General features: G+C 44.4%; 1 protein-coding gene across 2 annotated transcripts in view; it reads left to right on the top strand.

Annotated features, from left to right (window-relative positions):
* The window catches only part of HS2ST1 (heparan sulfate 2-O-sulfotransferase 1), a 59,165-nt gene that overhangs the window by 12,643 nt on the left and 20,609 nt on the right, over positions 1–25,913 (top strand). Inside the window, exon 1 of one of the 2 annotated variants that reach the window (XM_078603469.1) lies at positions 19,488–19,653. The exons of the other annotated variant lie outside the window; for it this stretch is intronic. Within the exon in view, the coding sequence (XP_078459595.1) occupies positions 19,581–19,653 (73 nt within the window). The 5' untranslated portion in view covers positions 19,488–19,580. Of the gene's footprint in view, positions 1–19,487; positions 19,654–25,913 lie in introns of those variants that run through there. 2 annotated transcript variants of the gene reach the window in all.

Genomic DNA, 25,913 nt, shown 5'->3' with positions numbered 1-25,913 from the left:
GAATCAGCAACAGAGGCCACGCTTGCGCAAGCGAAAGCCCGATCGCATGGAATTTCCCCGCGCGGTGCCACGAGTTTATTAAATCGGCAGTGCGTTTATTGCATTTTGCCTGATTCGGTGTAGGAGCGATTGTGTGGTTTGTGGAGATGGCTCCGTGTGGAATTGAATAAGTGTGCTCCATGGCATTGTTGCGAGGCCCCATTGCATTATGGATAGCAGTGTCTGACCGGAGTGATTGGGATGCCCGGTAACGGGGCCGGTGTGCACTTTTATTGCCATGTAAAAGAAATCTGCCCTGCCTTTCATTAATATTTGGCCTTTGTTACTCGCTCGGCAATCCCATAGTGCTTTACTGAAGCACATTGGGAGCGTGTGCGCTGTGAATGCATTAGTGTCACTTTAAAGGGCAAGTGTTTTGTTATTTGGCACTTGCGGCTGCTGTGAGGCTACAGCGGTAACACACCCAACCTGTTTGCAGTGAGAAAACCCTGTACGTTTGCATCAACTGGGGGCCCTGTGATTGAGCCAACTTGGCATTTCTATGAATAATGACTACCATCGATGTAATCGTATAGCATCTCAACACACCAGCGGTCCTGCTGCTTCAGGCGAGAGGCAAGGTAACATATTATTTTCTTTGAACCTGTCTCCGTGACTTTACCGAAAGACCCAAGAATATGATTTCCTGCAGTCACGAAAGCTTTAGGTCAAGGAAATGAGGTTACAAGTCAACGGCCTCAAATATTTACACAACTTAAAGTTGCAAACGTAACTAAATATTCCTAAGTGTGAACTTTTTGCCCGTGTACATATGTACTGGACTGCATTTCACATTAATAGCATGGTAAGCCTGAACAATTGAAAGACATTTGCCTTTTGCTGGTGCTTGGTCCCATCCAACTGAACGTGCTTGCTAGTTCTTTTGAATCTATCCCAAAAAGTCCAAACGATGTATTTCTCTCATGAGCATGGATGCAATGCAGTAATCATCTATGTACAGCCCCTAAGCCAGTGGTGAAAAATACACACAGAAGACTACCACAACGTGCGTCTGATTTTATCAGCCCCAGAGATATAATGGGCTGAGTCAACTTCCAACCACGATTTGAACTCGCAACTTTCCAATTGCGAGCCTCTCATTCTTCTGCCTGAGGTCACGATGCATTGAATCGTTTGTTTAAAGGCACCGCATACGCTTATAATACACGCAGTGGTACCGTGTGTAAGATTCATGTCGATTGTACACTGATGTTCACTTTGGTTTCATGGTCACATAAAACTGTGCAAACAACGACACACACGAGAAACAATGTAAATGATAACAGTAAAAACAAGATTGAACGTACATTTTTCTTGGATTGATTCACGACCTCGCAGCGTGACATTTCATTGAAGCGCTGGGGCAAGGGCACGTGAACTATTACATATCTACTTAATATAACCCATGTCAAAAACTTGAAATGACTAATTGTCTTCAAGGGGTGACCAGTCATTCTTGGTTTGTGGGATGGGGGGGTGGTAAATGGAATCATTTACCAATTCCATTTGTTCTTTTTTAAAGGGAAATGTTGTGTTTACTTGGAGCGCCGGCTGAATATATACGACAGACAGAGGCGGCGGCGTCTCTGTGGATCTCCGCTGTCCTGGCCCACAAGCGGCAGTTCATATTAGGAGCTAATTAGCGCACGCATCTGATGGGAGACACCTCTTCCAGCAAAGATGTGCACGCTAAGTGGTGCGTGATGATACGAATAAAAAAAAGTATTGGTATTATAGCAGTGATTTTTTTTCTATAGCCGGGTAACCAAGAGGTTAACGCATTTTCCACTTAGACAATTGGCACTGATCAGTGCGACACTTGTAAGTAATGTCTGCTTGCTCTGCGTGTGTGTGAAGATTAAAGACCCTGTGATGTCATTTTCAAGAGTAGGCCATTGTTTCTGTGTGTCATGGCCGAAGTCAAGAAAGACATTTGTCAACTATCTACAACTATATTTGTGAAAAATATTTTTATCCCACTCTGTGGCTGCTCCCTATGGGGTCACGCAGCTGTTCTCTCAATGAACTATGAACCCAGAAACTTGTGTTGGACTCCCAGCCACTGCTAACATCGGTGGTGAGTGATATCTGAACTGGTGCTGGTTTGTCCTCTTCACCAAGCTGCGCTGGTCTGCATCCAGCATGGTGTGGATGAGGCTTTTTTATGCAGCAGTGAATGGTGTTGCTTTTTATTTTTTAGGCTACGAAAATTGAATTGTAGTTTATGAAATACAGAGGATTCTTTAATTCATGTTACTTTTAGCATTATTCGCTGAAATCATGTGAAAAAGGTTAAAACATGCATGTTTGCTGTTAATGGTTTGCACGTGTTAATAAAAAAAAATCTGCCCAACGGAAGAGATGAAGGTGCTTGTTTATACTGCAAGCGGATGTAATATGGTCTCGGCTAATTTAGCCGTCAGGATTAATCTTTAGAAAATAAACACTAAAAGGAGCGCCTGCATTGATGGCTTCCCCCATGTGAATTTATTTATACATACGGTGTAAATGATGTTTTGGATTACTGAAAAAAATAAACAACCTCGAAAAAAAAACCATTGCTGGTCACGTGTTCCTCAGTCAAGGCCATCATCACCAGCACATCTTGGGTGCAACCGTAGAGAATCGCAGTCCGCCCATCAATTCACCATCACCTCGTCGCCTGTTTTTGCGACCAGCGCATGGCTGCTTCCGTCCGACCATTCCGCCCCGTGATAATATTACATAATGATTACAAACCACGCGACTTTGGTGGGCCATTACGAGCCCCCGAGTTGAGTTACAGGCGATTGACCTGTGACCCTGGAGCGCGTGCATGCAAGCCCGCTGATGCCTGCCCGTTCAAACTCATCCTGAAGCCTCTCTTTTTTAAAATCCTTTATATTAAGTTCGCTTGCTTGCTTGCTTGCGCGCTTACGACCGTGCAAATATTTTGGTCGTTTTTTAACCCACTTCCCGTGATCCAATCGAGCTGACATTTTGCACACAGACTCGTTGTGCGTGACAATTAATTTTCGTGATAAAATGTTTCCAAAATTTTACACTTTTTAGGAAAAATAAATTATATTTAATTACCAATTGCTTAATGGTGGCAGGCAATCATCTGACCCATAGGTAGCAGCCATCTCAAGCCAGAGGACGAGAGGACTCTAGCCGCCACGCATATAAAGGATTTATAGTGAAAAACTTTGTTTTTACGGGTTAATTTTATTAAGTTCACTTGCTTGCGTGCTTACGACCGTGCAAATCTTTCGGTCGTTTTTTAACCCACTTCCCGTGATCCAATCGAGCTGACATTTTGCACACAGACTCGTTGTGCGTGACAATTTATTTTCGTGAAAAATTTTTCCCAAAATTTTCCACTTTTTAGGAAAAAAAAAAATGTCATGTTTAATTTAAAATACCAATGTGATAAAAATGAAACTCTTACTCAAGAAAAACTGAAATGAATAATAAATAAAACCGATGCCACGCATATAAAGGATTTATAGTGAAAAACTTTGTTTTTATGGGTTAATTTTTTGTGGTGTTGTTACGCCGTGTAGTTTTCCGAAATAACAATTCTGCTCATTTCCACGTTGTGTGCAGTGTAATGGGGGCCGTGATTGAAGGCGTAATCACCGTTTGTCCTTTTTCAGTTGTTTGCATGTAATGTGTGGTGATAGGCTTAATACAATCAGCTGTTTTGGTGTTTGTTTGTGAAATGTATTTTCAAAACAGAAATTATAATAGATTTATAGTATAGATGCATATTAATCTGGGCAATGAACTGGTACATTTAAAAAAATGAAAGCTATCTTCTTTATAGCGATTTTGGTTCATGCTAAACACTTTTAATATTGTCCATCTTTTATTAAATCTAAATAGTAACATAATTATATCTATAATACAAGAACCAAAAAATCGTGAAATCCACGAGTACACCCATCACGTTATTTTCGTGTAAATCTAAATAAATTATAAGGAGTCTAGCAGTAAAAAAAAAATAATTAAAGATGTTTGACATTTGATTACAAAGCGGGCCACATTATTACTTAAGATGATTCCATACTTCACACGCAGCTTTGTAAATTGCACCGTGCATAAAAAGATGTCCAGATAAATATCTCGGAGCAAGGCTTAACCATTTACATGCCGTGCATCTATCTGCAAGTTACTCACCGCTTTGGCTCCGCTATGTGAACGTTTCACCTGGGCCTCGATTGTCTCTACGATGAACAGTACCGCCCCCCCCTTTGCAATCAAACGCAGTGACGCTCGCAATTTGTGTGTGTGCGTGTGCGATCGTCAGTACTACTATTGTCCCGTCAAATTAAGCTTTCCAAGCGCTGAGCTTGGGCAGTGCGACTGCTCGCGGTATTGTTAAATGATGCACTTTGCATTTTCCTTAAGAGACATTTCAAAGGGGAGTGTGATGAATGGATGGTAATTATGCTTGTGGCATTTAGAGCATCAGAGGGCGTGCCCGTGATGAACTGGTTTGATGGCTCCAACAGTATGCCACGGAGTTTTTTTTTATTCCTTTGGCCATGGAAGGGTGTTATTTTGATAAAGATTTTTTTTTAATTAACAGTTCCTTTCTGCCGAATTACATTAATCATTTGCGTAAGTGTACGTTTACATAATTAGTGGTCTTAATTTGCCAGAGTGGATGACGTCAGTAGTCTTGAAGATGTCGTTTTTGAAAAAGGTCATTGCAGTTATAATTATGACTCGTTGGTTTGTGGCATACAAACAATTGTAAAACGATCCACAGTCTACATTGTCGTGTCAACAACAATATATTAATTACACATCAGCACCTATTTGTCTTGGCCTTTAATAAGTAGCGACCATTTATGATTGGCCATTTAGAGTTCATGGTGACTATCCATTAAATGAGTATCCAAACAGTTCTCAAACGGGAGTTCAAACCTATTAAAATCCATATCTATTTAACAACGAAAAACATGTTTACATGTTAATAACAGAGCCACAGCAATACCATCTTACCCATGCATTGTCACCTATTGTAACATGCTTGGTTTCTCGAAAAGAAGAGAGTTTTTTTGAACTGCATGATGTCAGGGTCTGCCAAGAATAGCGCCTCATTACCATCATCTCTAATCTGCAGCTTTGCCGAGTGTCTCTTACACCCAGGGGGCACTTGAGTTACCAGAGAGAAACTGCGCAACTTCTTCCCTCCTAAAGTTGCCCCGTTGCATCGCGCCCGAAACTGCCGGACGAGCCGCGGGGGTGAAGGTCGTGGACGCGTGTTCTCCGCAAACCGCGCACGTGAAACGCGACACTGCGACGTGAGAAATCGTTGGCGTTGGTGAGACACAAATACAACACCGGTGACTTGATAACAAAACCATCGCGAGTCTCACCATCGAATGGCCCCGGCGCAGGTCATGACTTTGGCGATGGGCTGTGACAAATCCCCTGCCGTCGGGAAGCCCAGCTATCGTTTTCGCCGCCTCGCCATGCTGGGGGGAGGCATCGCCGGAGCCGTCCGGCGCTGCATTCAAAATATCGCGACTACCCCCGGGGCTCCGCTTCCCGTTTGCCCACATTGATTTCTCTCACCGGGAAGTCTCTACGCCTGACTTTTTCACAGCGGCGCCCATTAAATATGAATAAGAGATGGGTTGGAGCATGCCAGCCCAAGTCAAAATAAATCCAGTGCGCGGTAGCAAAACACTGTGTCATTGCCGCCCAGGATGACAGGACCGACGCGGTGTTTAAACGCACGCTTTCAATCTTCAATTATAATGTCACAACAAGGGTGTTGGTGCTGCCAAAAAAGTGACCCTTAAACTGAGTTTTAAAACCCTCTTTGCAAATCAAAGTGGCTCTTGCCATCATCATTATTATTGTGAGCACCAGTAGCCAATATAAATGTGAGTGATGAGATTGCCTCGTGCACTCTTTGTGTTTTTATTTTCCCATTCTCTTCTGGGAACGAGTGAGTCCACGGTCTTTCACCAGCCACTGCCTACGTGCTTGCTATCGCGACTACTGCATCCCCACAATGCGCTGCAAGGCACTCGATGTAATAAATACAGCAGTCGTATTTCTGACAGGATCCGTTCTGATTGACGGAAAGCAGAGCGCTTGGGTGAACACGTACCGATTTCTGCAAGTCGCACCTGGCGCATAACGAGTTACGCAGAGGAATTCGAGTTGACGCCGCATCGCAGATAACCTTGACATTGAGACGGTTGTCCGGTTTGAGCGACTGCACGTGGCTGGAAACGCATCTGTCAGTGCTGCGCGCTTGAGTGGACGTGTGTGTGTGCGCGTGCACGCGTGCGCATACACAAACCCGTGGGGAGCAGTAGTTGTAGCGGTTTCGCGCGCCATGCTACAAACCTGACGAACAGAGTTAGATTCCCGCTCACGGCCATCGCCAGTGACGATTATCTGAACTGGTTCTGGGCCTCTCCTAGGTCGACTCGGCCTCAAATGAGTACCTGATGCAATGTGTGAACATCGCCACTCGGGAGACAAAGGCGGCCGGGGGTGGTGCTGGCCACCCAACCCCCTCGTGCGCTGTGTCGGCCTTCATAGGTGCTCCCAAACAGCGCTTGCCCCGACAGTCTGTTAAGGCTATACACGGGGAGATGTTTTTATTTGTGCACAAACCCGGGAACGTTTCACTTGTCAAGATGCATCAGAGCCGCTCGCTTGCCCATTACTATGGCGCTCCATACTGACGGGCAATGGTCGACCAGACATAGAGAACACGCGATTCGAAATCGCAAGGCTGCAAGTTAAAATCCCAATCGGGGTCGATTCTGCCCTTCACCCTACCGGGGCTGAGGTCACGTGTGTACCCGCTGCACAGCGTACAACAGCGATTGTTTCGTGGATTGAATCGACGCACATCGTATAAAGGTGACGTTTCCAGCACCTGCTGGGGTGCTGTAAACGTGAGGTCATTGTTTCCTCGTTTCCTATTGTTTTCGTGAGAAACCATTTGGATGTTTTTGGTGAAATTTATGTACTAATGATATACATTTTGTAACGGAATTTAATTGCAATCGCACAGCTTGTTTAAGTAGTTCTGCAGTACCTTTATTTCTGTGATTTATATTTTTCACTTCTACTTCGTGGTTATTCGTTGCTTTTTTGGATAAACATTTGGGGAAAACATGCATTTAGAGTATTTGGCTGCAATACATTTCCGCGTGATAAGCCACTTCGTTGAGATAACATTTGTGGCCAGGTCGCTTCTTAAAAATAGCTATATAGCTCAGTGGCCCTTACCTAGTAAAATAAGAAATAGTTCAGTTTTTTTATTTGTTTAAAACAGCCTTTTCCTCCGGCACTTTATTTCAACGGGCTGTTCACCATTAAAATGAAGATAGATGCTCCTGCAATTCTTTTGAGCCTAAGGTAGGGGTGGGGAACGTCCGGCCCGCAGGCCGTATGAGGCCCGCGAAATCATTTGGTCTGGCCCTGCCAAGGCAACCGCAGGTGGGACTCGAAATTCAATAAATCTAGGAGCAAACCTGGAAAAGCAGTTGCGAGTAGCAACATCATCAATACCAGCTAACATCGCACGCCTGGCCAAAGAGAAGCAGTTCCAGCCATCGCATTAGGGGTGAGTTAATTAAATGTTTGACCAAATATAACAGGCTAATTTTTAAGTTGATAATTTTGTATGGCCCGCGAATGATGTTATAAATGTCCAAATGGCCCTTTGCAGAAATAAAGGTTCCGCACCCCTGGCCTAAGGCATGACGACCTGCGTTGAAGCGGGGTCTGAACTGTGGCGAACGTTGACGTATGACGAAACCATCGAGGCCACCGGGTTGCACGTTGGCTCTGTCAATCCGGTTCATACGCTGCCAACGTGTGGCGTTAATACCTGTTTTGTCGGCGGGTTGTGGCACGGGAGTGAAGGGGGACCACTTAATGTGCTTCCCTTGTATTCATTATGTGTTACCACGAGGCTTGCTCCGCTCACCAATCAATATCCTGCAAATGTGTTTTACGTCGCCCCCTTGTATGATTTACGCAGCCGCTAAGGCTTGTTGTTGGCGGAGGTTTAAATCTTGTTTTTTTTTTACCCCCACCCCATACCCGTTTGTATTCCGTGCATAAAATAATCTCCAACCAACTTAGTGCGCTTTTGTGTGCAGAGTGCTCACACCTCCAAAACAATGCACAAATATTAGTCACCATACCACTGGAGGCTCTTGTATTCCGCGAGCATTCAAACTGTGTTTGCTTTATAGCTTGGCAGTGGCTTGGGGCAAAATTCTCACGTGACAACACTTGGCCTGTTGCTGATAATAGTGGTGATTTATGGCAACAATGAGGCGTGCTAATTAAGTAGTTTAATAGGTTGAGATATTGTGCGCTTCTAATTGTAAAAAAAAGCGTCTCTTGTTGCCCGGATAGCCAATTCTAATCGGACACTTATCGCGCTCCGTGTTGAAAAAAGCCAAGCTTGACACGTCGCTAAGTGGTACGACAACTGTTACACAAAAGCGGTGTCAGAAATTGGCAGCCAGGAGAGGTGGGGGGGGGAGGAGGCGATGAGTTGACGAAAAATGCGGTCCGTTGTGCGTCTCCCTCCCCCAACCTGCGGGCCAATGACCACGGTTGTCAATGCCCCCCCAACCCATTGAAGAGTCAGCCCAGTCGCACGGCCACCCGGTGACCCCCCCCCCCGCACTTTTACACACAAGCAATTTGAGTTGGCACAAAACAAACGGTTCGCCAACGTGCCCCTAAAAAAAACGATGGGGGCCATTTCGAAGACTCATCGTATACCAGTGGTGAAATTGGTCCATTTGCACCCTTAATATTTAAATGCTTCAATCCTTAATATTTAAATGGAACCCATCGTCGCAGGGTCTCGTAGCGATTCATTTGTTTCCGTTGTGGCTTTCGTGAGCGTCGATTTCAGTGTCGCAAAGTCCTGGGGGCGCCCGTTAGCACTTTATAATACAGTTCTGTCTGCTTAGCTGCGGCGAAGAGGGGATTGGTGGGAGCGGCGGGGGAGCACTGGGTAGGGGTGGTTGACTGCACTGACAGGCACAGAGTTGAGGTTTGCAAACACGGCCATCACGCTCGCACAGGCAAACTGAATGGCGTTCATGGCGCATGGCCAAAAGCTTGTGTTCGGTTTGCCTGCATCTCTGCATTCCATTAGGCTGCTCTGTGGGAGACCGGGCAAGCATTAACCTTTATGCTGATGATTCTTCCAGAATTCTGGGAAGGGATTTGGTGAACTCCCAACAGCTGCGTAACATGTCTTAATAAAAAAAAATAACTTTCTCTGCCTTATTGTTATACTTGGAAATGTTTCAATCCTGAATGCGGTGCATGGACTAGATAATAATTCTCCCGGTCAGTCGGCTTCACGGTGGAGATGATGATGTCAATGGTGTGGTGGTGGTGGAGGTAATCTTGATGAATCAGATGTTTTAATCTGCAATCCACAGCAACGGTTATAGTGGGCAGTATGTACAGTATTTAGAATCGTTTAGCACGGGAAAAGCGCAGGAACTGCTTGTAAACTGTTGCTTTTTTATTCATATGTTGTTAAAATTTGGCGAGGAGTGTTTTCACAGAACCGCTATATTAGCGGCTCAGCAAAATGGGTTAAGTGAATTTGGGCCGTTTTTCAGTGGATGTACACATACGCCAAGGGCGTGCGGGATCGTCAGCGAGGCGATCAAGTTATTGGAAACTGCAGGGCCGGGCGTGGAAGCAGAATGGTCGTGCTCCTATTCAGTTTCGCTCTTTTGCCGCAGTCAACCCCGGGGCTGCAGGGCCCTGGCTGCGATGCCGAGCGCACAAATATCCAGCGGCACTCGAGATTCCATCTCGACGCTGAACTGCGAAGGAATCCGACGCGTGCGCGAAATTTTACGTGTCGTTTCTCGATCGTCGGAAATGCATTCTTTTGGAGTTAGGGGGTGAGGCTCGGTGAAGAATTATTGCGTGATCGTGTTTTTCATTGCTTCGTAACATTTACATTTATTTCCCCAAAGCGTGATGCATGCGTAAACAAGTAAAGCAAGCGCTTTGCTAGCTTGCGTGTCTTGTAATAATTATGATTTAAACTTCGAAGGCGCTCAATCTCGAAAACGACTTGGAGGAGTGAGGAACCAAAGGTGCAAGTGTGACATCAGCCAGGCAGCAAGCCAACACCCAAAGGGTAGTTTTGGTGGATCACAGCATTTGTGCGATCCATCAACCCCCGCCTCCGCAGTACTGGATTACAGGCGTGCACCAGGTATCTTAAGCTTCATTAATGAAGAAATGTACTTTTAAACTACTGTCAAGCGTTTGAGTGAAGTCTCTTACAACGGCATTCCCAAAGGGTTAAATACAAATTCAGTGCATCGGCATCACTGGAGCACTGAGATGTAGTGACAAAATGATGATTAAAACTAAAAAAAATCTAATTTAATGAAGCTTCAAACTCGTGTCAAACAGCCTGGTCCACACAGTCTGGACATATTTGGGTTTTTTTGGGTTGCATCGTATGTACCAAATCCGTTAACATTCTAATTGGTGAATTGTTACCACCTTATTAAATGTGCGTTTTGTAAAAAGTTATCTGACAGCACGAATAAAGTGACCATGCAGTTGTTCCGTCTTCCTTGCTAATTTAGTACAACACTTGCTTGCCATAAATGAACCACAATACGTTGCCGATCACGTCAAGGAGCATAAACCATAATGCGAACTCCGGTCAACTTCGCACCGGCTTTTGGATAACCATTGAACAAAGATGGTCACTGCATCGCGCACTTTCAGATGCACTTTTACGTTAGTCTGGAATGCTCCTCCTTCCGATGTTAGGAAGCCACTGGTGCTATGCATTTTGAAATCTAGATTAAAAACTAATTTCTTTAGAACTTGTTTTTCTGTTAAGTTTGTCCTTCCCCCGCACCTCCGATTATAATTATCACGGTTGGCTACGTACGGTGCCAAGGAAGTTCAACATAAAACAGAACAGAGTAGTGGGACCCTGGGTAATCGTAGCTTTGCCCAAGGCAAATCATTATTATTAGCCTCCAGCAGACCAATGGCACCACAAACACTGCGCAAGTTATATCTACTGCGCATTGATCTACCAGCCACTAACTACCACACCAGTTCCATCAGACAGCAATTGTAATGTGTGGTGACATTAACGAGAACTGGCCATGGTGACCCTTTGACCTTTTGACCTCGGGTTCTTGGTGGCCGTTAGTTCGTCCGAGTCGAATGTCACTTGACAAGCGGACGCAGCAGCACCTTTCACTGCTCCACCACTCCAGAGAAATGAACCAACTTGTGATTCATCTTCTTGGTTCTTTCGGTAAAGTCACGTAGAAGGGAAATAATAAAATAATAAAATAAAACATCATTAAATAAATGATATTGCATCACGTAGAATAATAATAAAAATCAACCCATAATAATTTTTTTTATATTATTTTATTAAGCTTTATTCTAATTATTTTATTATTTCCCTTCTACGTGATTTAATATAAATTATTTTATTATGTTTTATTTTTATTATTTTATTATTTCCCTTCTACGTGACTTTACCGAAAGAACCAAGAAGATGAATCCCTGCAGTCACGAAAGCTTTAAATCGAAATTCAACTTGTGATTTAAAAGAAATTTGAGTTTACAGCTCTTAAAGCGAATTAGCTGCGGGTTGCATTAAATTCCTCAAGACCTCAGGAGGCTCGTTTCAGATGAGCCAAACAAAAATATATATGTATTTCAGCGATGACCATGCCCTGTCGGTGCTTATGCAAAAGTCTTATTGCCAGCATCCGAACCGACCTTGCACTATGCGGCTACTCTCCGCTGTCTCCCCGTAGAGCAGCGTGTACTTTGTTTCGTATTTTGGCGAATGTCCTGAATTTCATGCTGACTTAATATGATTTGACATCTCGAATGTACTCATTTATTTATTATTTATTCCCCAGCTGCGTCGCCGAAGCACTCGAGCTGGAGGTCATTGTCACATCCGTGTGTGTGGTTTTTTTTATAGCGCAGAGTCCAAGTGGCATGTGCGCAGGGGGCCAATGCCGCAATAGCTGCTGGTCGCATGCCGTACACAGCTGAACCCTTGTGCCTCGTCTCCAGAGGTGGACTTGCCCTCAATAGCTGCCTTGTGTGGTCCTTGGTGTGATCACTGTGGTTTTGTGGTCGTGGCCTCAAAGCCGTGCGAGGATTTATCGAGAGTCGTCAGTGCATAATGGTTGCAACAGGATGGGTGGGGAGGGGGGGCTAATCGATGTTGTTGACAAATAAAATATGCTGAGTTGCGCTCGGCATGAATAGCACGCGGGGCCAAAGCTAATCAACTTTGAGGCTAATGGAATGTGCTTAGACCTCCTGTTAAGTCAGCTTAATGTCATCCTTCTTACATGCACTTGCCAACACCTGTAAAGGTCAGCCCGGCACACAGTCTTCACTTTGCAGGCAGATTCACCCCCCTCCTGCCGTTCTCTCAAAGGACGTTTAGCTTAATCTTCTGTGATGGCCAGGTGGACTGGAGGAGATTAAAATGGCTTTGCTTTAGCCCATCACATGCGATTCCTTAGTTTCTACATTCCACTCCGGTTTACATTTTCATGGCAAGGCAACAACTTGTTTTTATGGTTGCCCTTGATTTGGAGTCGAATGCTCGGCACCGCTGTGTTTTGATCGCCGGTCCTTGTACGCGAGCCGTAACGTCGACAGCAGACCAGCTCCCTTTCCATGCCTCGTGACTGAACGGTGCAGCGTGTCCTGCAGCGTTTGTTTTAGTGTTGTTCCGCCGCGGTGTCTCGCGTGTTTTTCTTCATTGTTGCTCTGCAGTATATGTCGACCGTTCCGTCATAAGCCGCGGGAGTTGAGATTAACGCACCTCTTAATTTTTCATGCAGCAGAGGGTGAGGGAGAAAAAAAAATCGCGCGCACGTAACACAAGAAAAAAACCCGCCGGCTGCACTTCAGGGGTGCCTCTTGCTGCATGTCAATTACAGCGGATATCGAGTTTACCCTAATCAAAAGCACTTGCAGGTGGATGATCCCCAGAAAGGCCAATAATCGTAATGCTTTGCAATGTGCATCCTGCGCACGTCTGCTGATTAACTGTAATGGTGAGGGATTTTTCTTTTTACAACGGCATACAAAATTGTCAAGAGACCGCATCAGTGCTTCAGTGCCTCCACCGTTGTTAGCCTCGTAGGATCCAGAGGCAAGCGTCTGTTAAGACTGCATGGCACACTAGTGTTACCTCCACCAAGAACACCTGACCACCTTTGTTTCCCCAGTGAGAATGTTTTACCAACATAAGAGTCATTGTGCCTCATTTTCCCACCTAGAAATTCTGTTAATTGCCCTGATTTGCCATCAACATGTGATTCGAGAATTTGTTTTTTCTCTTCGAATTGTGGTGCACAGGAGAACCCCCGTGGGGCTGTGGGTGGCACGGACTACATGCGACATGCATACGAATTGACAATAATAGAAAATTTCGCGCGCACGATTCGATGGCGCATGTGTCGTGAGTGCAGGAATCAATGTATTCATTTAAGTCGACCGAATGGATAGGCCCACGACTGGTTGGGTGACATGGCACCGATTGTTGTTGCGCGTGGCCACGAATCGAATCGAAACGCACACACGGTCACTCTATTATTTGATACCGAGGGGACAATCTCGGCAAACACCTTTTGGCCAGCAGTGTGGTTATTGTGAATGGACGCTCCTTGGATAATCTGCCTCGTGCCGCAAAATAAATACATTCTGTATTGTGCGTGGGAGTGAAGGCGGTGGCGGGGGGGGGCAGCATTGTTGCAATACTTTAGAGGTATTTGCGAAGGTGGCTTGTAAAATAACACTGGCCCCTTCTGCTGACATTACACCTACGCCGTAATGAAGTGCTTGCGCGTTTTTGAGTGTTGCAGGTTACGCGTAGGTGATCGCCGTCAAGCTAATAATTACTCGGGCAGATGTGCGCGGATCTGGTACGGATGGAGCGATGACCCTCACGCGTGCATAGAACAGAACATGCGCTTACGTAACGCAAACCAGCAGAATGAATTGACATCTCCGAAACGCCCCTTAGTATTTTTCTGTCTATTGCGCTTGTTAAAACACAGGGAGGTGCCACTGAGTCTCAAGACTCTTTTTCAGGAGGATCCTGCCGAGTGTTTGCAGAGGTGGTGTTGGGGGTGGCGATTTTACTGTGATTAATGCCAATTGAGAAATTAGCAAATTATTTTTATTTGCAGGCAAAATCATAAGTTAAATCCGTTTCTTGTAAACAATAGCGTTTGCCCTCGTTTGCCTGATGGCATTGAAAAAGAGACAATTTGATTTCGAGAAAAAAAATAGCTACATCTTCACCAATGTTAGTAGTCATTTTGTAAAATAGTTTTAGCTTTCAGTAACCACTATCAATCTCACCATCAACAAAACGTAATTGCTCAGAACGGTTTGGAAGATATTTATTGCACCCATTACTCAATGGCCCAAACATTTTAATGCAGGGCCCTCTTAAAGAAATTGTCTTGACTTGTCGAGGATTTTCTGGATTAATTTAGTGGTGTTAATATTAAAGTGAACACACACACACACACACGCCGCAAACCGAATGCTCCACCCGGATTAACCATACAATTTCATTACCTCCAATGCTCAATGGCCAAACGTTTTAATGAAAAGCACCCTTCTGAGAAAAAAAAAACATTCAGTGGGACTATCCTGGATAAACAAGAGTATTCATTACACACGGGCACGCCGAAAAAACAAACGCTTCGGGATTAAAGAGTTTCGCCCAAGGGTTTTTTTTCCTGCCACCTTCGAGGTGCCTACTGTGTATTTTTAGCACTCTGTTGTGCTTGTTAGGCTGTTAGTAAGTGGCATCCTAGCAAGCGATTCACTGATCTCCCGTTTGCCATTTGAAACGTGCAGCTGCTGGTGTGGATCTGAGAGCAGGTGCACACTTGTGTGGGGGATACCACCCCCACCGCCCCCCCCTCAAGAGGCATCGCTTGCTTGGCGCACTAACCGCAGACGCTCATTCCCTTGGAATTCTGTGTGTTGTGACTGCCATCTGCGACGCCGTCGTGCGTTTTGCAGTGGCCACACGCCCCCCCCCCCCCCCGTGCTGTCGCTATGAGACTTTGGGACCGTGCCTGACTCGCGTCCCATCTTTTTTTCCAGGAAAGCCTCTCGTGGTTTTTCTCAGGAGGGTTCCCCGCATTGTGATGTTTGGCCGATTTTAACTTCACGAGTAAATCGGCGGCGTGCTTATTGTGATTGCGTGGTGGGAGAAAATCGGTGCCTTGGAAACCAGCGGTATGCATTGTGAGGGAATACAACTCCTCGATCGGTCTGCACAGACGGGTTTATGAATGTCCCTTCTGTACTGCCGTCTTGTGGCTACATCTGTGGTAAATCGTCTGTTCTTTGCAAAAAAAATCCCAGTTTCTTAGGACAATAGACTGACAGATTGGTCTGATCTAGGTATAATTTTTTCAAGTCGAGTAATGTTGCTTTTATGTCGATTTCTATTTTTTATGTAATATTCATATGTAGATTTCACGTTTTTTTACGTAATATTAATGAGGTTTTTTTCATCTCTTTAATCTAGAGTGTTAATTGCATTGCTTAGAAATCCAATTACGGCTGGAAGTATGTTGCATGTTTTTACTTTTTGTATGTATCGAGGTTGCAAATTATTAAGTGAAAATAAAGCTTGTTCCCAATTAAAGTATTTTAAGAGTAAATTTAGGTTGACAGTTTTGAGTGTCACTTTTACCCAACGTTCCTCGATATTTTGTACGAAAACCCATCTGCATCACAGAAGTTTATATGCTGTGCGATAATGAAGTGATAACAACTTCGTGCAAATAGTGGCAGGCAATGTACTTGGCTGTTAAATTATGTAGACGCATACGTTGTCCGACTGTAAGCTACTGCATACAAATCATCATTATTACTACTGCACAATATATACACACTTTGCCCAGTAAAGCCTCATTGAGTCTCAATACTCTTTGCATGAGGGTCTGTGGGGCTTCTTGGCCATTACCTCTCCCGAGTCTTTTTTTAAAGATAATAGATCAAAATATAAAAGATATATATTTTTTATATTTACACTGGAGGAATCAGATCGGCTATAACGCTCTTTTTCACGGATGTCCAGTCAGGCCAAGTCACAACAAACAATACAAAAACACGATAGGCGTGCAAAGTATAGGAAAGGTAAAAAAAATAAAAAATATTTACACAAATAAAACTAAACAATTTTTTTTATCTTACCAGGTGAAGCCTACTTGGCTATTAGCTTTTTCAAAAGTGACCTGGCCACAGATGATAGCTCAACGAAGTGGCTTATCACGTGCAAATTCATAGCAGCAAAATCATCTAAATAATCTCAACCGATATCTTGATTGCCGAAAGAGAGCGCTTGTCCACACGTATGAGATGGCAACACTGAAAAGTGCGCACGGATGAATTCCCAAACTCATTTACTTCCGCATCCTCTCCTCCATCCACCTTGCAGCCCAGCGAGGTTTTTTTGAGTTTCACACCACACGTGGCACTCATCCACCCATTCTGACCCCCACCCCTGCCCCCATGTTCCTGGACAACAGACGTGCGTTGCCACCATCCTCAGCTGAATCCACACTTGGCTGGGCACGGGTTTAACAATCTCTCGCATTCCGACGCGTTTGGTATTTATTGAGAGTGGGTGCAGAGCGAATGCCCCTCTTACGGGCCGTATAGACGTTTAATACACTTCCTGTGCAGGTGTAACTTTTCTCTTGTTTAAAAACTCGCTATATTTTATAGGGCTTGGGCAACGGCCAGGTTTTCCTGCCATAGCTGCGCCGTCTCTCAAAGACGTGCAATATAAACTTTCTTAAAGCACCGTTCGGCGCGCTTCTTTCTTCGTGGGTCATTGCCCGCGTCACTCAGCCAGGTTGAGCCGAGTCGGCGGTTCGATCCCGACATCTGCCCAAGCAACACCGGCGTTTTGTTACGCGCGTGCATCGACCAAACGGATCCATTGAAATCAATTCGTTTGGTCAAGAAACATCCATTTCACCGTTGGTGAATTGATTATTTACGGTGTGTCCAAATTACGTGAGCAATATGCCAACGTCACACTATATCTTCTTAGCGGTGCTAACACACCTGTGCTAAACAAGACAAAGCAATATGAAACAATGCGAACGAGACGGTCAAAACTAAATGACAAATAACGGTGAACCGCATGTTGGCAAATGGGTACTTGCAGCAAATCTTTACCCCTCTTCTCGACAACGCGCCAAATCGCTGGGCGGAAGGGGTGAAATTACCGCGTGCTTTGTTAGTGCTGTCTTCTGTGACCTAGCGCTGGGTGGAACCTCTGCATGGTCCTCCTGCGTGCTCTTCTGCCTTGCTCTGTGAATGGTGGCTTTATGCTAATACGCATTTTAACGATCGCCTGCAAAATAGATAATCGAGGTGTTTGCGATCGCCGCCCCCCCCCCCACCAGGAACACAGCAGTTATCGTGAGAGCCACGTCGGACGTGATCACATCTCTTAACCTCGCGTTTCATCTCATCGGAAAATAATTCTCATTAAAGTGGCTTCTAGAAATGTGGCTCGTCAACAACAGAGGGGAGTAAAATTATAATTAACAAGACCAAAGATGTCTGTGCTCAAGCGCTTTGCATCAGGCTGTAAGTCCAAAGCATGTACGTCATGTGCATCTTATTATTATGATTGGTGTATTATCTGATGGCGTTTCAGATTGCCATGAAGGCTATGGATTGAACATACAGCCCAAGAAATCGCAACGAGGACCATGCCACCCTGCAGATTTGTTTGTCGCTCAGATCTTGCCTGCGTGCCGATCCGTTGTTTGCAATAGCATTGGCATGCGTGTGAGAAGGACACGTGGCATTTGAATTTTAACCGGCAGGGCTGGTATATCATCTTTATAGAATACGCCAAATATTTCAGAGAGGAGAAATTGCATTATCGAGGTGACAAATATTTAGTCATAATTAGAAAGGGAGAGAATGGAACAAACATAAAAAAAAACCTCGACACGTTCGTCAGTAACACTGGGGCCCTAAAAAGCAAACGTGTGCAATTGGCGGCGTTTCAGGCAATGGCCTTTATTCATTTATATTTTTTCTTTCAAGGCAGTTTCATTGCCAAATGTATACAGTTTTTAAGTCCTTTATATTAAGTTCGCTTGCTTGCGCGCTTACGACCGTGCAAATCTTTCGGTCGTTTTTTAACCCACTTCCCGTGATCCAATCGAGCTGACATTTTGCACACAGACTTGTTGTGCGTGACAATTAATTTTCTTGAAAATTTTTTTCCAAAATTTTACACTTTTTAGGAAAAAAAAAAGATATTTAATTACCAATTGCTTAATGGTGGCAGACAATCATCTGACCCATAGGTGGCAGCCATCTCAAGCTAGAGGACGAGAGGACTCTAGCCACCATGCGTATAAAGGATTTATAGTGAAAAACTTTGTTTTTACGGGTTAATTTTTTTTAATTCTTGCTTGTTGTGCACCCCTGCTATTGCAGCAGCAACATCGCAAAGTACATTTTTGAACATTTTATAGTTTATCTTTCCTAAGAGTGTGCCGTAGCTAAGCACACTCATCATAACCTGGGTTATAAGAGTTGTGGGTTTATAAATGTACTTAGTTGGCAAGCATTGTTTGTCTCCTGCTATTAGCCAGATACAAATTTTACCATAATGGCTGCATAGCAGTGCTCCAGTATTGATTCAGAAACTATGAATGAGGATGATGATGGTCATACAGTGCTAAGTGTACATTTCTTAGCAAAGCTTTCCCCCTGAGTGTGTGTGTGTGGGATTTTAAATAGAATCATTTGACATTACCGAGTTCCCTGTTTAATGGGTAAGGTGAACGTGCGCGTGATTTGTAGCGCGTGCCCATAACCGTTGTGTCAGATGCGGTTTGATAAATGAATGATTGAGGAATTAATGAATCCCTATTGACGTTGAGTCACTGCGAGAGGCGTGAACAGGTTAATTTCTGATGCGTATGCAGACTGAAATGAAAACGCTTTTTTTTTACATCATATTGAAAATTATACACGTGCAGAAACGTAAATTCCACAATTAAACACAACGCCAATTAATATTTAATCAGCGATCAATAGCAATTTCCCTAATTGACCACATGAAACGCGTAAAGCCGTTGGTCAAATTAAGACGGTCTTATGAATAATTCAATCCCATTTGGGGATTTGGCTCACCTACAGATGAGTAATAATTGCTAAAGAATGTTTGTTCCGGCAAGACCATTGAACGGGTGTGGGGGGGGCATGGTCGTTTCTTCTCATGTGCACGCACGCTCTCTCATCTGTTGGAAAACAACGGCGCTCGATCGTGTTTAAGGTTAAATTTATGGGCACCTTTATTGGCGCTGGCCCAAGCTAACCGGTTGAGTGTGTTGGACGCGACCGTGCCAAGCCCACGATATTATTGCTGTGCTCACTCCAATCTGGCCTCCCATCTGTTTACCCATTTGGCCACGTCACTCCAGACGACGATGACGGAAGAGGAGGATGGCGAGTGTTCGGTGCAAAATCTGGCCGCCTTCTCTTCAAACTTCGTCATTCGAGGTGCTGGGCCGCCGTGTTTCTTGTTGCCCGACCTAGTTAGGCATCCGCCCCATGGTCAGCTCATTTAACTTTCCAAGTTACTCGCACTCGCCCATTCTTTTGTCCAGCGTCATGTGCCACGGTGGCGAGATGTTAACTGCCTTGCCTGGTTTACAGGAGGAGTTGGTGAGTTCGATCCCGACCCTGACGATTCCTGTATATTTGGAGTTTGCGTGTTCTCCTTGTAGTCACGCGGAGTTTTCTCCAGGTCCTCCATTTTTTTCCTCCACATTCAGAAGCATGCTTTTAGAGTAGTTGGCTGCTTTACATTTCCACGTGATAAGCCACTTCATTGAGATATCATTTGTGGCCAGGTTGCTTCTGAAACAGAGCTATATAGTTCAGTGGTCCTTGCCTTGTGAAATAAAATAGTTTAATCGTTTTTATTACGTAACATTTTTGAGTTTCAACTGTTACATAACAATCTGCCCATGAAGCTGTATTTTAAAAAAAACGTATTTTCATCACTATCTTTAGTCCATCATATTTTACACCCGTGAAATGTTCATCTAGTGCGATTGGAGCAGGTGGATCAGGTGGTATCTTGTGTGTAGCCTCTCTGATTGTTATCAGATTACAAGAGCTCTGGTTTGGCTCAGTAGATTAGAGAAATGCCCTTGCCCTGCCTAGCACCAACCATCCAAGTCATCTGCTTGTAATCAACTCCCTAAGCACCCAGATAAGCCATTGAAAAAAACATCAATTTCAATTGAATTGTGCCCTAGATTTTACAAATTAATTGCACCCCAACATTATTGCTTCATATCAGAAGAGTGAGCTTATATATACTGGCAAATCCTGAACAGTGTAATGAGTTAAATATTCATGTGTCCACATACCGTGCTATGAGGGCCCATAAGGCTGGGAGGGAATAATGTGGTCATTTTATAAATTACACTTTTCCATTTTTTGGTCTCATCTACTCGCTGTTCATGCAATAATATTCTCCATTGGAGGCTTCCTTTTAACTTTATTCCTACATATTCTCCCTCTGAAGTGGCTTATCCGAAATTTACTTGATATAAAGAACGGGCAGGTTTTTTTTTTGCCGATAGTGGAAGTTTTACGGCCATATTCATCTTTTATTTGCGCAGCTCAAAACTTAATGGAATAAATTTATGCTCCCCGCATAAAGTGTGTCTGCAAGAACGCACGTTCACTGCGACACCGTTAAATGTTCATTTCAATCAACGTGTTACTTGTTGAGAATGTTTCAGAGATGTCTCACTTCATTGTTTTCGTAGAACGTCAGCCTACCATCAGTGGGGACGCCCAGACAGTCGGGTCCAATGATCCTTTCATCAACATCATCATCCTCATCCTCCCTGATCAATAAATGCAAGCACTGTCTATAGCTACGTAATTAGTGAACCGTTTTGCTGGAAAAATATATTTTTCTGTGCACGCAAGTAGTTTTAGACAGCAAAAGCACACTGGGAAGCCCCTGATTGTTTGCATGGCAAGGTGACGGCAGCATTCTTGCAATGTTCGAGCGCACACCGCCTGTGTGTGTTGAGCACCGGCTCATCAAGAGTTGGATTTGTAACCTGTTCGTTTTATGCAGCAGCGAGGTTACTAAACATCGGTTTCAAGCTAAGCAACGCTCGCCAGTGCAATGTAGCCCACCGTCCTGCTGTTAATTGTGCACGTTTGCTGAGAAGCCCTCCACGTGCATTGTGGGGGACAATTTGGCACGAGCCTGAGGCTGCACACACAGCTTCAAATAGTTTACATAGCGGATGAGAAACTCCAAGATTTGCAATAAAGAGTTGGGTCCCTCTGATCACTCCCACACGCAACGTGACGTGCTGCGCTCATCGTAGGGGGGGTGGTTCTGTGTCAACGCACTACATTATTAATAATTACCCGTAATGTTTGTTTAAATCCCTGCCGCGTTGTTTGTATGGCAACGCGAAGAAAACATAATTTTGATGCAAATTTAGGCCATGTTGTTTAAGAGGGAACACTTTCACGCTGCCAGGTTCCCCCATAAATGTGCGATTTAGAGCGATAACTGGCAGAGACGATTAAGCAATCTTTAACGAGTTTCTTTTTGCTGGTGAAATATATTTGCTGTGAATGTGTTTTACGTGAGAAAAATCAGAGAAATGTATTGGAGTTTTTGGATTTTTGAAACTGTACAAACAATGCATTTTAATATTTGTTATCTTTCTTGAAATTTGAGCCAGTTTTCGTTACAAATGGGCTATTGGCATCATGTTATGAGGCAATGTGTCCATCCAGAAGCCTCACGGTGCATTGCAAACCACCCATACGTTGGAGTGACCTGCTGAAGAGGAACTCTTAGAACTTCTTCTGAAATGCCTTCAAGTGACCTTTGTTTATCCACGTGTTCGGTCTGCTGCACTTTCCCACCTAAAACTGAACTAAACTATTTGTTTACCAGGTCAAGGCCACTGCACTTTTTTTTCGAGGCAACCTGTCCAAACATGGTAGCTCATCGAAGTGGCTTATCCTATGTGAGAATTATAACATAAACGCATGTTTCTAAATGTGGAGGGCAAAACCGGAGGATCAGGAGAAAATTACACGCAGCCACGGGGAGAGAGAAGATGCTAACTCCAGATATGAAGGTGTGGGATTGAATCCACGACCACCCAGGCGAGGGAGATAACATCTCGCCACCGAGGTGCCACCTGCCTTGCTAAAGAGAAATGTTCATCACGTGGAAGATGTTTCTCGCGTGGGGAATTCTCTAGAGCTAAAAGTTGGGCCACATTAACTGGAAAACCAAATTTTATATATTTTTCTTCTTGGTTCTTTCGGTAAAGTCACGTAGAATGGAAATAATAAAATAATAATATTTGTTCTTTCGGTAAAGTCACGTAGAATGGAAATAATAAAATAATAATATTTGTTCTTTCGGTAAAGTCACGTAGAATGGAAATAATAAAATAGAACCAAGAGAACCAAGAAGATGAATTCCTGCAGTCACGAAAGCTTTAAATCGAAATTTACATATTTTGTTGTGCAGTTATTGGTGACTTGGTTAAGACCACAAACGCATTACACTTGAAATCCTAATTTAATCACAGAAAATATTTAAATAGCGAGTGTGTGATTAGACCAAGAAAGGCTGAGCTATTGGTCAGGTGTGGCCTCTTGATATGTCAAATTGATTGTCGTGTAAAGGCGTAATTGTCAGTCTTTTGCCATTCAGAGATTACCCAAATTTAGCTTCAAATGTAGATTGATAGCTTAGTCCCAGTTTAGCTGGTTTAAATTCAACAAAACAGGCATGTGAAACAAACATTAAATAGTATCCATGTTTTACAGACCATCTTTTCTCAAGGCTCGACCAGTAAAATACTTAAATTAATGTAATTGTCCACACTCAGCAGCTGTAGCCGTTTAATTTGCTTTTTGTAATGCTAATAAAAAACACACTGAGAATAAACTGACCAATAACACCTGCAAACAAGTGCTTTTCCTCCAATTTGCAGTGTCAAAGACTAGGTGGTAAATACTGATGCAAATAATTTCCTGCCATTTTTTTTTTATTCCTTGACTGTAATTTTCAGTCAAATTTTGGGCTGGGAGCTCTCCTCCCCCACCCACCCACTCACCTCCCTCCCCGCCCGCCCGCCTCCCCGCTGGTGCAGGGGATTGTGAGCACTCCATCACAAAGCGAGCCATATGGCCTGTCTGTACATAATAACCCCCATCATATTACGCTGATGTAGGAGTGAGTAACGGCCGACCGTGGTTGCTGCATTCTTATTAACCGTTTTCTGCACGAGCCATCGTTTACGAACGGCCGGAGCTAAATCGCAGCTTCTCCGTTGCTCTGCCCTTTTGTCTTTTTTTCCCCCGCAGCGGCACGGCTGTTTGAACCTACACGGCAGGCTTCCCTGCGCAGTGAACGGGTGTGAGACCTGTCCGCTGTATGCCTGCGCCGTAGCCGTTTTTTGGTGAAAACTCTGACCTAAAACCGCAGTCGTTTAACGTGTCCATTCCGATTGTTTTCGACCGCCGCTGCGACGTAAATAGGAGGGAAAAGCAGAGGCGGAGGGAAATTAAAATAAAAGTTACGACGTAATTTCATAGCTGGGTGGGTTAAGCCAGGCAGGAGGCAGCAATATGGAATATGCACGCTGATTTACTGGCTCGTGCAGCCTTGTGTGAGGAATCGAAACGGTGTGCTCGCCGGATATTAAGAGCGGGCCTCCGGTCGCAAACTGCGCTGAATCGCCGCGAGGCCGTTGCGGGATACGGACGACGTGTGTGACCCCAGGCGTCACGCACCCCCCGTACCGTTCGTGGCACCACCGCAAACGTCAATTTGTCAACAAGTATCCAGGTGGTTCATTGGGCACTAACACCTTTACCAGAGCACTGCGCCAGCATGTGGTATATATGTATGCCGGTGTTGGAATATGGGTTGCAACTGCCTGTTAATAACTTCACACGCAAAAATTCAAACGCTTTATACTGTAAGTTATATAACTTGCAATTTGACTTGTTCCTCTGACTGTGACTCATCTCTATATTAAAAATAAATATGCCTACTTTTCTATGCAGCGTCTTCAGATTTGGTTCCCTTTTGATGCCACTGTAGACAATACATCCTTATTGAATTGTGATTGAAGGGACTTCAGAAGTAATAATTAAGAAACTCATCATTTATTTTTTAACCAGGTAAGGCCCACTGAGCCATATAGCTCTTTTTCAGAAGTGACTTTGCCACAAATGATAGCTTAACGAAGTGGCCTATCATGTGGATATTTTTAGCAGCCAAACACTCTCTATAAACGCGTGTTGCTAAGTGTGAAGGCACAAACCGGAGGACCCAGACAAAAAAATCCACGCAACCACAGGGAGAATATGCAAACCCCATATATGCAGGCGTCAGGGTCAGGATCGAACCCATGAGCTCCTGCATACCAGGCGAGGAAGTTAACCTCTCGCCACGGTGGCTCCCATAAGTATGAAGTATCTTCGACGAGCGGTGAAGGTTCCAAATGTCAATGTTTTCACCTCGTGGAACGATGCTGATAAGCACGGTTGGATGGTAATTAGGATCAAAAAAGACGAGAGAGTTGTATATAGTGGTGTCTTATTTCATGGACGTGCAAACCCACCACGATGTGATCGCACTCAACAGAGGATGTGCAGAATGGGGTTTTCTGCAACAACAACAACAAAATAGGGCGAGCTGACTGGCCCAGGTTGCCCTCAACAAGCACCGTAAACAAAATCGAAATCTGAGTGCCACATTTTTTTTTTAGTTTGGAGGATCCGTCAAGTACCTTTTGGCAGCAATAAAAAAAGGAAAAACAACGCCCACAGGTCACTTGGTCTTATTTACGCGGTTGCGCCAGTGCGTTGTGGGTGCGACCGCACGTGGCCCGCACGTTCGGCTTTGCGCCCTCTCCTCCCGTCCGCGCAACGAACCCCACTCTGCGATCGACACCAGCTCGCGTAGCGAGCGGCTGCTGTAAATCGACGTGATTTTCATTTTTTTATTTCTGCTCGCTCGCGTTTGGTTCCTGCGCTCGGTTCTTTGTCGACGTGCACGTTTAAAGCGGAGATTCTCGTATAAATGGCGTGCTGTTTATACTGCGTGCGAGCGTGAGTATACAGTAATGCTGCTGCCCTCATTACCTCGTCGCCTTCAGTTGCGATTAGCGATTCTCAACAGCGCTACCTCTCAAAAATGTTTGCGTGCATAAATGAACTCGTTACATTATGAATCTGCGATGCTGTTTACAAGCAAAAAATGCATTGAGCATAAAGCGACTAAATATAATTGCTGTGAAACAAATTACAGAAGTTGGGTCATTTAAAAATAATACTGCATCGCTAAAACGAGCAAAGAGAACCCATAAAACATGCATATATCAATTACCTTGCATACATATTTACGTGAGTGTGTGTATAATATGCAAAATCTAAGTGTGTGATTGCCACACGATCGTCTGGCGTCTACGTACATGGAGCGCATGCGCTCTCTTTCCTTGGACCGCTGAAGCCCTCGCATTTGGCGGCTCTGCTCTCCCGTCCACATGCTGTTGCGAACTTTCTCTTCGCCTCGGTCGATTTAACCCCCCGGCGCGACACTTGCCGCCCCCACCTCTGCCTGCCATATGCCAGGAATTGAACTCGTAAGGAAGCACGTGGAGAGGAGAGGCTCGCGTCAAATGCGTTGTCGACTGAGGAGTGTCTTGCGCTGCGGGTGGTTGTTCACACGCTGTGGAAAT

Source organism: Lampetra planeri, chromosome 20 (assembly GCF_965212315.1).
Source record: "Lampetra planeri chromosome 20, kcLamPlan1.2.h2, whole genome shotgun sequence".
NCBI classification, from domain to species: domain Eukaryota; kingdom Metazoa; phylum Chordata; class Hyperoartia; order Petromyzontiformes; family Petromyzontidae; genus Lampetra; species Lampetra planeri.
The sequence above is the reverse complement of the archived record's forward strand: the minus strand, read 5'-3'. Positions and strand labels throughout refer to the sequence as shown.